At 34.9% G+C, this 12,963-nt stretch overlaps 1 protein-coding gene across 1 annotated transcript in view; it reads right to left on the bottom strand.

The window, feature by feature from the left end:
* The window catches only part of LOC131944245 (uncharacterized), a 61,431-nt gene extending 52,619 nt beyond the window's left edge, over positions 1–8,812 (bottom strand). Inside the window, exons 1-4 of the mRNA XM_059304784.1 lie at positions 8,729–8,812; positions 8,418–8,547; positions 4,657–4,743; positions 3,647–4,044 (exon numbers count right to left, since the gene is read on the bottom strand). Of these exons, the coding sequence (XP_059160767.1) occupies positions 3,647–4,044; positions 4,657–4,743; positions 8,418–8,547; positions 8,729–8,779 (666 nt within the window). The 5' untranslated portion in view covers positions 8,780–8,812. The remainder of the gene's footprint in view (positions 1–3,646; positions 4,045–4,656; positions 4,744–8,417; positions 8,548–8,728) is intronic.
* Between the last annotated feature and the right edge of the window lie 4,151 nt (positions 8,813–12,963).

Here is a 12,963-nt window from a genome sequence, read left to right as displayed (position 1 = left end):
ATCCGTCCGTCCATCCGTCCATCTTTCCATTAATCCATCCATCCATCCACCTATCTATGTATATATGTGTTGGTAACGCTCCACGCAAACCACTTTTAAGATTAGGCACATTAATTAGGCGGTATTGTCAATGATTTCATTTGAGAATTTCGATGACGTCATTTCTTTTGAGTGGGGGGGGGGGGGGGCTTAGACGTTCTTTTGCGGGGGTGGGGCTTCGTCCCTACCCGAAAAGTTGCATGAAAGAAACTATTCACGAAAACCACTTTTAAGATTAGACAAAATTGGTTTTTAAATTCATTGTTAACTCGAGAATCAATGACGTCACATTACTGTGTGTACTTTTCCGGCTAGAGACTATTTCTTACTATTTCTTATTATAGATAGACAGACAGACAGCGCAACTATAATTATTACGAGGTAAAATGCCCGTTGAGGGAGAGATACAACGATCGCTAGGTTGACAGTGTTATCTTTTTCTCTAAACCAAAACCAAAATCACCACCTCAACATCAAATTTAACCTGAAACGAAAAATGTAATTGAAAACGGATTTTTATCCAGAATCGGCATTTTAATCGGATTTAGGCTTGATCTACTTGTAGTTAATGCACATCGATACTAAATATAGTCGTAGCCATACCCCTAAACCATGCACATAATCTCAATTATGACAAAAGTGGCAATTAGAGTTTCTTTCAGGCGACTCTACTCTACATTCAGGCCCACCCCCCCCCCCCCGCCCCCATCCCCACACACACCCCAAAGCACGTCTACCGTCCCATTCAACGAAATAAAATTATATACTTTTACCAGTGTCCGTCCCCTTACAGAAAATTTAGTCCGCCACACTCACGAAAATTTCAAGTACCCACCTCCCCCTCTGGTCGCATTTGTAGATCATACTTAATAAAGGTATAGCCTACTTTTATAACATAGACTCGTTTCCTACTTTTGGCCGATAAACCTTACTCACGCAGTCAGTGTTTCTTTCAGACCTTTCGTGAGCTGTTCGAATTACTAAAAATATGTTATTTCTCAAGGCTAGACATAGTTTTTTAGAACATGAAGACTTCCACATCATTTAAAAGCTATAATATTGGTGAACATTGGGACAATTAGTGAGAAGTGGGACGGAAGAAGATAAATTTCGACTGCAAAACATCAACAGTACAATCGATATCTTTTAAAGGATTAATTTTGTAATTTGATTTCAAAAATTAGCATTAAAATATAGACTAAGTACCTGACTGTAAAGATGAAACTATTGCATTAAAATGACCACTTAATGTGAGATACTAATAACTGAGGTGTAAAATGGAACATTGTGTCGCCCTTCTCGCCAAAGCTATTTCGGGGTATAATTTTGTTTTAAATTTTCGTTGTGATTAGTACATGACTTAGTCCTCTTTGCTCCTTATGGAGCATAGGGCCTCCACCATTTCCTTCCATTTCTTCCTATCCTCGGCTATTAATTTTGACATCTCCCAAGACATCCCTATTGGCTTCAGTTCTTCAAGAAGACTCCGCCTCCAGGTCTGTCTTGGGCGCCCTCTCTTCCGCTTTCCCTGGGGGTTCCACTCAAGCGCTTGGCGTGTAACATTTGTGTGAGCCTTTCGCAGTGTGTGACCCACCCAGCGCCACCTCCTCCTTCTTATTTGCACACATATAGGCTACTGCCTAGCTTTCCTCCATAGTTCCAAGTTCGGCACTTTGTCCTGCCATCTCAGTTTCAGTATCTGTCTAAGGCATATATTCATGAAGGTCTGTATCTTTGCTGTGCTTGCCTTGGAGACTCTCCATGTCTCTGCTCCATACAGCAGAACTGCCTTGACATTAGAGTTAAATATCCTAATTTTTGTGGTAATGGAGATGGCCGAACTTTTCCATATGGGTCGCAGGACTGTGAAAGCGCAGCGGGCTTTATTAACTCTAGCGCGTATGTCCTCCTCTGTGCCTCCCGTTATGCTGATCTTGCTGCCAAGGTAGACAAACTCTTGCACATGATTTACCTGTCTTCCGTCTATTGACACTGGAGCCTCCTGTTTATTGTTAATTCTCATCATTTCCGTCTTTTCTTTGTTGATCTTCAGACCTACGCGCTGCGAGATGGCTCCTAATGCATCAACTTTTTCTTGCATGTCCTGTAGCCTGTGCGAGAGTAAGGCAAGATCATCTGCAAACTCCAGATCTTCTAGTTTCCCCGTGAGTGTCCACTGGATACCTTTTCCAGAACTGGCATAGACTGTGCGTGTCACCCAGTCGAGAACTACCAAGAAGAGGAGGGGCGACAGCAGACATCCTTGTCTCACACCTGTGTTGACCTGGAACTCTTTAGACAGTTTCCCTGCATGGCTAACTTGGCATGAAAATCCATTGTAAAGTTGCTGGATTATTTCCACTAACTTAGCAGGTACACCATAGTGTCTCAACAGATTCCATATTGTTTGCCTATCCACACTATCAAAGGCCTTCTCAAAGTCAACAAAGCAGATGTAAAGCGGGGCTTGCCATTCTATCGTCTGTTCTACAATAATTCTAAGAGTGGCTATCTGATCTGTACAAGATCTTTCCTTCCTGAATCCTGCTTAAGGTCAACCGCCTCTTTCATTCTGTCCAAAATAACTCTGGTAAGGACTTTACTTGGTATGGACAACAAGGTAATGCCCCTCCATTTTCCACACTGAGATAAGTCACCGTTCTTAGGCAACTTCACAAGGAGGCCCCTTTTCCAATCGGTTGGGATCTGTCCTGTGTTCCAGACTAAGTTAAGTAATTTATGAAGTCGATTTACTACTTCTTCCCCACCTTGTTTTAATGCCTCTGCTGGGATATTATCTGGCCCTGCTGCCTTGCCACTCTTCAAACTATTTAAGGCGTTGAGAATTTCCTGTCTGGTGATTTCCTCGGTATTGATGTTAAGGGGTTCCCCTGGCTCCAGGTCTGGTGGATCTTGAGGTGCTGGACTGTTTAGTACTTCCTGGAAGTGCTCTCTCCATCGTGCCAATTGTTCCTCAATTGACGTTAGAAGTTTACCATTTTTGCTCCTCACTGGCCTGTTGGTATTGGTTTTCCTCCCACTCAGAGCTCTGGTTGTTGCATAGAGCGTCTTGAGATCTCCCTTACTGGCAGATGTTTCGGCCTGCTCTGCCATTTCATTTATAAACAATCTCTTGTCATTTCTTAGTTTCCTTTTCACCTCTTTAGCCTTTTCGTTATATCGAGCGGCTGCAGCTTGTTTTTGCTGCCGTGTTTTTGCTTGAAGCAAGATTAGTACATAAAATACAAAATTAATTCAATAACATCCTAAAATGAATAAAGAACTTACCATAACAATAGAATAATCAGAATCAAAGAAATGCTCACCATATCGAAAGGTTTGTGAAGATACAAAATAATGTTTATATGCGCATTTTTGTACAGCTAAAAAATACCCTGTTGCTAGCGCAGGAAGAAAGTTATTGATAAAGTGTCGCTTATAGTTTTATGTTTTCACGCAGGTACTTTGACTTTTGGCTCAAAATTACCGGAATAATGAGCTGCCCCACTTCTCCTTATATATATATATATATATATATATATATATATATATATATATATATATATATATATATATATATATATATATATATATATAATTTACTTACCAGTAGGTTAAACTCTTTAACCTGTCTTTTATTCTCATCATTTTGTTGAGATTGTTGATCGCCTAAACTCTCAAGTTGGCGTGAAGTCTCAACTTTTAATTCCTCGACAGTTTTAGCGAGCATTTGTAGCTGTTGTACGTAACTGTTGATATCTAAGTCTGTGTAGTTCATATTTTTTGGAAATTCTGAGTTCTGTCTAGAGGGCATGCTCAGGATGTGTGCGAACGATTTGGCAACATGTAGAACTTCCAATAAATCATTTTTTATCCCTTCAATATCACGCCCAAGCTTCCTAATATATTCTATATCATGTTCTACAGAAAGACGACGGGGTAGTGCCTCAATTTTCTCAGCAAGCATAGAAAATTTATGTTGAAATGCTGTTTGATTAAAGATCCCTGAAAAGTTATAAGGCGTAATTTATTAAGCTTTAAATATTTCAATGAGTCGAGAAAATATATCATGTTTCTTACTATTCGGTTGTGTAGTAACTGTAACAACTCACTGTGGATTTGTGGGCTAAGAAAGACCTACATATTTAACTACGGCAATACAAATCCCATCGATATTCTGTTAGTTTAGTGAAATCAACTAGTTAAAAGAAATCCAATGCTTTTAAAAATAGAATTATTATTTTAATATCAAAACAGTTAAGATTTTAAATTTCAATAGTGTTATTTTAGTAGAAGTTTGTCTGTGCATTTATTGTTTCTTCTTTAATTAATAAACACACACATAAGCACACACACATCCACATGCATATAAATAAATATATATATATATATATATATATATATATATATATATATATATATATATATATATATATATATATATATATATAATTTCTTTAGTAAATATGGAATGGCGTAGTCTGATAATAGGGCGTATGGCAGTTAAAGCGGTAAGCTTAAGTGCAGATCCCGGGCTTGTGTCCAAAAGACGTTCAAAAACTCACAAAAAACCTATAGATATCTGATAAAAGAAAAAAAAAGACAATAAAGGTTTACCTTCGGTTGGCAATCCTACGCTGGAAACACTCTCGTTTTCAACTGTATCCTCAATGTCTAGTGGAAAGTCCCTTTCAGCACCTCTATCTTCATAAATACATAAGTGTATATATATATATATATATATATATATATATATATATATATATATATATATATATTTATATATATAGCCTATATATATATATATATAACAAATAAAGTTTTTATTCATTGAGTTGCGGCCCCTGTGGGGCCGTAGCCCTGTTGACGTAGTTGTGTTGCATGCTCATGTGACATGGGACTATGTGTAGTTTCGTGTCTAGCCGTGTCAGCACACGTAAGGCTGCTGTCTGTGGACACGGTGACGGTACCAAGATGTAGACCTAATGAAGACTCTCTTTTTTACAGTTTTGTTTTTCTTTTTGCGTCGTACTACTGTTGTTCTACATCGCCGTCATGGCTCGATGTACTGTTGAATAAAGCCAGTACTTGACAACAACTGTCGGTGTCAGTGTGACCTAAATCTCAGGGCCAGCCCGTCTAAACCACTGAGTGAGGGTTACGCGTATATATATATATATATATATATATATATATATATATATATATATATATATATATATATATATATATATATATATATATATATATATATATATATATATATATATATATATATATATATATATAAGCGGGCAAGTAGTGTGTCAGTCCTTCCGTCATCGCTATAGATTTTGAAACCATAAAAGTAAACAGCGCACCATGCTGTGCTTTTCAGTGCATCGCAGTGTCTTATCATAAGTATAAGAGCAGGGTTTGTTTATATAACGACATAGAGCTATTTTATATTTACCACTGTTTTTACTCTTTTGCATAACGTAAAGAAAATATTAAATACACTCACACTGCTAAACATATTAAAAGTATTAATGTCAAATATCATTTTCGTTTATATTCCCAGAAAAAGTGGATACATTTCAATAACATAATAACAGTACGGTAGAAAAATCTAATTAATTTAACTCTTTTTTCTAATTTTGACAAAGGAGGTAATTTAAAAATACATTAAACTCACGCTAATAAAAATGTGAATGCAAATATACGGTCGTCATAGATGGAATTAGTGTTGCAATAATATAATTAGCAAAATGTGAATGCAAATTATGCGGATGTGTAAGAGGAAATTATTGTTCGAAAATTATAATTAGCATGGGTTGATAAAAGGCAATCTTTTATTTATTTTATTCACTGAATGTAGGAGTAGGCCCTACTGTTTATTACTTATAATTTTTAATCAACTACTCAGCACTATTATAGACGCGTCATCACGTTCATTATGTGCGCAATGGTTTTAGTTATGAAACTCTATTGTAAATTTTTTAAATTTAAAGAACTGGAAAAAAAATTCGTGAATGGATAAAGAGAAATATTGTAGGTAAAACACGGATATTTTAAATACTGCCTATTATTTATACTGTTTACTAATTATTATTCTATCTTTCGGTTTGCGGACAAGCTAGGGGTTTTATAGGAGAGGCGTAGCGAGGGGGGGGGGGCATACGTCTCCGGGTGCCGACCTTAGGGGGCGCCAAAGTGGGTTGGAAAAAATTTGCGAGGGGGGGGTGTTGGTGGAAATCGAAAATTTTAGAGCGGGGGGGGGGGGACAGGGGTGCAAATCAAAACTTTTGTGTTTATGTTATGAGTGTTGTGTTTGTTTTTTCGTTGTTTTTTTTGCGTTCGTTTGTGTTGTGTTTAGTTTTGTTCTGTTCCCAAGTTGGTACATTTAAAAAAGATTTACCGTGGCGGAGCACGGGATGCAGCTAATATATATATATACGTATACAAATTATTATTATGTCTAAGAATTTTTATGTTTCAATGTGGAAGTTAACTATCTTATGTAAAGTATCCCTCTTTAGAATAATTGAATTAGATCGACCACTTTCAGATGCAACAAAAACTTGATATTTTGAACGGAGATAGCTCTCTTGCAGAAGAAATACAATACGGGGTAAAAGAAATTAAAAAAAAAAATTTACAGTTCAATTTTAATTAAAATAAACCGGGAGGGATCTCCCCTAAACTTTCTCGAATATTCTTATACAAAAAACAGTGGATGGGAACTCGGGATATAGACATGAATTTTAATCCATTTTAAATACTTAAACTTTTTAAAATAGAATAATATCTCGTAGAAAAAAGAATTGCACACCAGTAAACGCCAAATAAAATGTGTATAATATAATGTGTATATAATGTGAATATTATTAGTACTTTATAAATTTACATTAGTTTTTAAGAAATCGTAAATAGCGTAAATTAGTACTCCCGATCAACGGAAATTAATCAAAATATGATAGAAGATATAGAATTAGATCTTTTACTTACATGTTAAATTTCTTTTATCTATCTGAAATGGTACTCAAGACATAGGATTTTTAAAAATTCAAAGTTAAAAAAGTACCACTTCCGGTTATCAGAAATCGCTCAAAAGTTGATACGGATCTACAATTTCGATAAAATACTTATATATGAAATTTCATCAACTTAGCTGTAACGGTACTCCAGTTATCGTGTTTACATTTTAAAAACATGGGAAGCGATAAAAAATATAATTACATTTTAAAAACTAGAGCTGTTTGAGAACCATCGATTACATTAATTTTCAATATTTAAAAAAAAATTGAATATAAGCCTTTGAAAAGCCGTTGAACAATATTTTTCAATTTATATATTATAAAAAAAACGCATGCAACCTCTCCTTTAAGTCAACCGAAATAGCCAAGGAGAGTAAAACAATGAAAGTTACACCATTTTTTTCAATGATAAAATACACAATAGTTGTCAATGGTGTATAACCTAGTATTGTATTTATATTAAATATTATAGCGTCCCCTATCACCACAACACCCTGGGTCTTCTGATAAAAAAAATTAATAAAAATGTTTGCTAAATTACTAATATATTACTAGTAATTATTTGTTTGAATATTTCTAGCCTTAATAAAACGGGAAGTCATTTTTTACTTATTACAGAAATGTGATAAAATATTAATTTTTTTTTTGAAAAATATGCTTTCTGGCAAAAAACATTTGGATCCAGGTTTTCAAGTCTATTCTGACCAGTAGATCTATCAAAAAAATGTGACAAAAGTTTTTATATATATTTAATGTAAATGTAACTGCTATGCGTGCACGAAAAAAGCCTGATAGTTTTTTAAAAGTACCACATATTCAAACAAGCGGAATTTTTTTTCGGGTCCATGAAAAATAAGTAACGAGAGATTTTATTTAAATGGTTTGTTTCTGATGCTTATCATGTTTGTGTAATGAACCGTGATATTTAGGATGGCACGTGGTGTATAGGCTTATTTTTAAATATCTTGTGCAGTTGCTGTTTTGAGCAAAGCATTATGTAATACTCTTTAATTTCTCTTTAACCATTATGTAATATAACAAATGTATGTGATTTATATTTGGGCATGGTTTTAAATTGCTGAAGCAAAGCCTAGCCGATAACGGCTGATTGTGTAATAAAACAAAAAGTTTAGCCTTGATTCTGATTATATGCTATACATTTCTAGCATATCGTCGTTTATAATCTGATAAAAAAAGATCCTCTTCTATATTAAACGTCCAAAAATAATTGCTCTATAATAAACAGGTGACAGAATTTTAATCCATGTAGATAGTGAAATAGCACAATTGAGAAAACAAAACTTTGAAATTTTATTCGAATACTGTAAACATAAAGCTAATTATTATTTTACTTAGACTCACATGTAAATTCGTCAGGGTTTGCTTTAATTGAATGATACGCATCACTCAGTAGGTTACATACAGATTTAAAATCAATTTCCTCTGTGCCATTTCGTGACTGCTGAATCCAATTTGTTGCACGCGTGATTACCTTCATGTTCGTTAGAAAAATATTTAGAATAGTGAGCAAAAGTAATGGAAGTCTTGTAAAAGCTCTAAACATATATGCATAAATTAAAATAATAATTATAAAATGTCAATTAATATACTCTCATTCTGTAAGCCATTTATCTGGATACATATATAGTTTATCCATATATTAAAATACTCACATTGTCAACAAATAAAAACTTTTCGGTAGGTTGAGCTTGTCGTTTAATCATTTCTATATAACAAGTTATGAATTCGTATCTTTCATCCATGTTTCTGTCTGTCACCAATTCACATTATTTGCTATATTGTCGTATCATTTCGGCTTTGGAAACTAATAATTTTACAAACAAAAAGAATACAAATAATGTTTACTTACTGTTTGAGGATTAAAAATGAATAATAAAAAAAAAAAGATGGAAGGAATTATTAAAAATAAACCATTTAAAGGGGTTTACAAAAAAATTTGCCATAGTTTTACATAAAACAATTCTACTAGAACACGGCTTGTAAAAAAATAAGATTGTCAGCAAACGTGTAAGGGTCCTGTTTCTTTATAGTTTATAAAATCGATAACGCGTTCCCAAAACAGTGTAGACTATAATATATTTAACTAATCAATAATCGATCTGCTATAAATCAATATTAACAAGTTAAAGTGTGAATTAAACAGCTTTCACCATTAAACAACAACTACTCAATAATTCTAGAAATGTTCGTTACAATTAATTCTTTTAATCAATATTTTTTAAATAAACATAGAATGACGTTCGCCATGTTAATTGGCTAGAGAATTAGTGATCTGCAGAAAATATATTTGTAAGGAAAATTCACTTTCGGAGTAAAGTTCACCTGTTTCTGTAACCTCGTCTTTTGAAGAGATAGTGTGGTCAGCAGTATGGTAATTCAACTTTACTTTCCATAACGTACGTCAGATACCCATCAGACTTTGGTGTACTCAGGGCAGTGTTACGTTTATGGCCAACGATTCCAGCTAAATAAGTACTAGCACACAAGTCACGGCCCTCTAAACATACCGTCATCTCAAATTCTTCTTCTTCTTCTTCGTTCTTAATTTTTAGTGTTGAGGCGGATCGAGATTTATCTGCCAGTGGGTTTTGCCGACTCGACCACGCCTCCAACACAATTAAGCGTTACGTGTCAACTGGTTATGCGCCATTGAGGCCATTGACTCCGATTTCAGCCTGCTTTTCTTTTTGGATTTGCTTCCGTAGCCTTTGTCCAACCAAGAACAAACTACAAGGCAGCAGTTGTTTAAATTTGGAGTTGTCTCTCCTAGAAGAGTGGCTGTCCCCAGTTAACGAGCCTCATCTGCCCGAGGGTTCGAACTCGAGACTTTTCGGTTTAGCAACCATGAGCTTTACCGACTCGACCACGCCGACCCCGTCATCTCAAATGAAAGTGCAGGGCCCAACCGGCTAGTTAACTAAATAATACGAGCTGACCCTCTATTTAGTTGTTTTATTTTCTACTATCAACAATTCATAATTTGTAAATTCAACACTACCCCCCTCATATATATATATATATATATATATATATATATATATATATATATATATATATATATATATATATATATATAAATAAATAAATATATATATATATATATATATATATATATATATATATATATATATATATATATATATATATATATATATATATATATATATAAATATATAAATATATAAATATATATATATATATATATATATATATATATATATATATATATATATATATATATATATATATATATATATATATATATATGGAGTAGAAATGAGTTAATATGATATACAAACGAGTATTTTATTTTAATTGCATTGAATGAATATAGTTTTTACAAATTTACTGCATGTAATATTGATACCCGCTATGAAAACACGATAATGCAGATATATAAATCTTTCCTTACCTATCATTTCATCATTAACGTTGCCAAAGTTATGTTGTTCTGTTGAAGTTAGGTCTTGCTTTAAAAAAATCACTTTAATGGAACAGAAAACATCGCTTGTTTTTTTTTTTTTACACACATTTCAGTCTGGAAACTGCTTATATTCTTCGACAATTATTTAATATTATTTAATATGAAAATATAATCACCACTACGCCTTCATAAAAAATAAATACTTCTAGATTCCATTGTGTTGTTGGCACTGCTCCAACCTGTTCTATGTAGCACATACGTCCCACGTTTTTCACGCTCTGTTTACCCACTGACGACTACCTGTATGTGATTCGTACATGACATTGGCTACGTGTCAACTTCCAGGTAAACAGCCCCACTATTTCCTCTGAAAACAAATCTCGAAAACAAGGACTGGTTTATTCTAGCATCAGCTGTTTATATATTTTTATAGCCATTATTTTTGCAATCCTTTTATTACATGGTAGATATTATTGTTTATCCGTAGGTTTCCTGCAACTTATTTTTAACTTTCCTAAAAATTAAACTTTTATTTAAGCCTAGAGTAATTTAACTGCTGCAAAACAGGTTTCAATGATAAACAAAACTTTAACACATCTGTAACAGAGCTAAATTATGACTTTATGGTTTGGGGGTCATCCATAAATGACGTCACACTCGTAGGGGGGAGGGGGGGGTCCGTAATTTTGTGACGATGTGTGATGAGGGGGAGGGGGGGGGGGTTCAGATGTTGCGACGTCACATTTTTGCATTATAAAAAAGCAATGTTAGAAAACGAATTTTAGACGTTATTTCGCGTTTTAGATAACTGTTTTAATAAATTGTAATAGTTTAGACAAGATTTTGGGAAAATATCGATGTTTTAAAAAAATTCAACTGCAATTTTGAGGGGGGTTGTAGGTTGAGGTGTGACGTCATTTTAGGGGGGGGGGGGTCTGGCGTTTTGTGACGACGTGTGACGGAGGGGAGGGGGGGAGGTAAAAATCGTCAAAAAAAGCGTGACGTCATTTATGGATGACCCCTTATTAGCGATAAGCGACTTTTATATCATAATTACAAGCTTTTTTTCTAGATCGAAACGCCCGAGCAAATTTACGGGCAATTGTAAGATAAGGTTCGTAATTGGTACGTGGGTTAAGACAAGAAGAAAATGCAACATGACATTAAATTTGTCTTAATTGGTTGCCTAATTAATTTTTATGAATCAATTAAAATTTTGTCCAAATTAGTAGGCTGTCTCATCAACCTATTCCGCACTATTAGACACTTGTCATCACGTTCATTAGGTGCACAATGGTTTTTCGTCAAGCAACTCTATTGTAAATTTAAAACATTTAAAGTACTAAATAAAATTAATAAAAACGTTTGAATAAGTGTGCTTAACGCGAGTGCTCTTTTTAGAGCGTTGTGTGTATTTAAATTTGTATTCTTACGGCGGTATACTAGCCCCCCCCCCCCCCCACTAAAAAAAAATTACGGAACAGTTTAGCTTTTATTCTCTACGCAACAGTGTTGCTGTAGAAGTATCACTAGTGTAGTGGATCTGATTGTTTTCTTTACAAAACAACTATTCTATCAAGGTGCACAATGTTTTTGTTTTTGTTCACAAGTTGGGCCCCTAAACGCCTCCCACCACTTCCTTGGTCTGGCAGTATTGTAGTTCCGCCCCTGAAAAGAATGAAAACATTTATAAATAAGATGTAAATGATGTTCACGCAGAAGGTATAGTTGTCTTATGTGTAAACCAGGGATGGGTCGAACTAGCCCTGAGGTCGACATCGCGAGAAAAGCTTGGATTGGAAACCCCAAGGGAAAAGAAAAGAGGTCCGGGCTAAAGAATCATGGAGAAGGGGAACAGAAGAAGAAGCACGGGCTGATGGTCTTACGTGGGTGTAAATATAGGAAGCCGCCCAAAACTGAGTCAGGTGGGGATGTGTGGATACAGTCCTACGTCAACATGTTCTTCTCAGTCCTATGTCCTCGGGTATTTCACAGTCCTACGTCCTCAGGTACTTCACAGTCCTATGTCCTCAGGTACTTCACAGTTCTACGTCCTCTAGTACTTCACAGTCCTATGTCTTAAGGTACTTCACAGTCCTATGTCCTCAGGTACTTCACAGTCCTATGTCCTCAGGTACTTCACAGTCCTATGTCCTCAGGTACTTCACAGTCCTATGTCTTAAGGTACTTCACAGTCCTATGTCCTCAGGTACTTCACAGTCCTATGTCCTCAGGGACTTCACAGTCCTACGTCCTCTAGTACTTCACAGTCCTATGTCTTAAGGTACTTCACAGTCCTATGTCTTAAGGTACTTCACAGTCCTATGTCTTAAGGTACTTCACAGTCCTATGTCTTAGGGTACTTCACAGTCCTATGTCTTAAGGTACTTCACAGTCCTATGTCTTAAGGTACTTCACAGTCCTATGTCTTAAGGTACTTCACAGTCCTATGTCTTAAGGTAC

The sequence above is a fragment of the Physella acuta genome, unplaced genomic scaffold (genome assembly GCF_028476545.2).
Source record: "Physella acuta isolate Inbredline_101_S28 unplaced genomic scaffold, ASM2847654v3 ptg000486l, whole genome shotgun sequence".
NCBI lineage: Eukaryota > Metazoa > Mollusca > Gastropoda > Physidae > Physella > Physella acuta.
This window is presented reverse-complemented; position numbering and strand designations above follow the sequence as displayed.